Source organism: Octodon degus, unplaced genomic scaffold, assembly GCF_000260255.1.
Source record: "Octodon degus isolate 3935 unplaced genomic scaffold, OctDeg1.0 scaffold00050, whole genome shotgun sequence".
Taxonomy (NCBI): domain Eukaryota; kingdom Metazoa; phylum Chordata; class Mammalia; order Rodentia; family Octodontidae; genus Octodon; species Octodon degus.
Window position 1 is genome coordinate 6,057,155 of NW_004524626.1, and position 1,381 is coordinate 6,058,535.

Below are 1,381 nucleotides of genomic sequence, written 5' to 3' on the forward strand. Positions count from 1 at the left end.
CATGCCAGCCAGCCCCGCCCCCTGGTGGGCTGAGCTGGACACACACACACACACACACACACACAATAAATGTTAAAAATAAAAAAATAAATTTGCTTAAAAAAAAAAAAAAAAAAAAAAAAAAGACCAACCTACGCAACTTAGTGAAGCTCTGTCTCAAAATTAAAAAATGGGCTGGAGAGGAGCTCAGTGCAGAGGCCTTGCGTTTCATTCCTACTATTGCACAAGAAAAAAAAAAAAGAAAATATTATAAGGTGTTCAGATTTCCCACCAAGTTGAGCATACATGTCCATGTAATGGTATTGGAGCCCTCAGCTACCCTGGAGAACTGAGCACAGCTATGGAGCTCCCTGGCAGGCAAGGAGAAAGTGGAACAGTCCTGGATTCAAGTGGCCAGGACTGAAGCAGCAGGAAAGGAGCCCCCAGGGAATAAAGACCCACACTCAAGAGTCTGAAACAAGCCCTGGAAAGACTCCAAGAGGGCTTTTTTTTTTTTTTTTTTGGTCTGTTTTTTGAATCAAGATGTCACTGGTTGGGGCTGGTGAGATGGCTCAGTGGTCTAAAGCACCTACTTAGAACAAGCTTAGCAAAGCACAGGGACTACGGTTCAATCCCCCAGCACCACATGCCAGCCAGCCCTGCTCCCTGGTGGGCTGAGCTGGCCACACACACACACACACACACACACACAAATAATTAAAAAGATGTCACTGGTGTCACTAAGTTGCCCAGGCTGTGGTGGAATTTGAAGTCCTCTTGCCTCAGCCTCCCAGAGTGCTGGGATGACAGGTGGGCACCACTGTATGCTCCATAGGGATTTTGTATCTGGTTTCAAAGCAGCTGGGAAACCAGCTAGGAACTCTGTGGGACTCCCCTTCCTGACCTGTGACAACCCTTCCCCTCTTTCTCCAGGTGGGCATGACAGCTCCAGGGACCCGGCGGCACATCTATGACACCAAGCTGGGGACCGACAAATGTGACAACTCCTCCATGTCCCTGCAGATGGGGTACACACAGGGCGCTAACCAGAGTGGCCAGGTGTTCGGCCTCGGCCGCCAGATCTACGACCCCAAGTATTGCCCTCAGGGCCCGGTGGCGGATGGGGTCCCCTCTGGGACTGACGATAGCCCAGGGGAGGCCTCGGAGTATCCGCCCTACTACCAGGAGGAGGCCGGCTGCTGAGGCCGTGTCCTGACCCCACACCACCCCCTTCATCCCAGTTTTTGGGTTTTCTGTGTTTTTTCTTTTCTTTTTAATATACTCAGTGATGCAGGGTTGGGTGGGATGGGGTAGCTGGGGGCTCTTTCCCCCCATTTTTTGGTTTTTCTTTTGTTTTTTTGAGATAGAGTCTCACTATGTATCTTAGACTGAAACCAACTCA

At 50.0% G+C, this 1,381-nt stretch overlaps 1 protein-coding gene across 1 annotated transcript in view; it reads left to right on the forward strand.

Moving 5' to 3' along the window:
• Cnn2 (calponin 2) overlaps positions 1-1,381 on the forward strand; it is an 8,721-nt gene extending 7,340 nt beyond the window's left edge. The window contains exon 7 of the mRNA XM_004632661.2: positions 913-1,381. Coding sequence (XP_004632718.1) covers positions 913-1,182 — 270 coding nt within the window. The 3' untranslated portion in view covers positions 1,183-1,381. The remainder of the gene's footprint in view (positions 1-912) is intronic.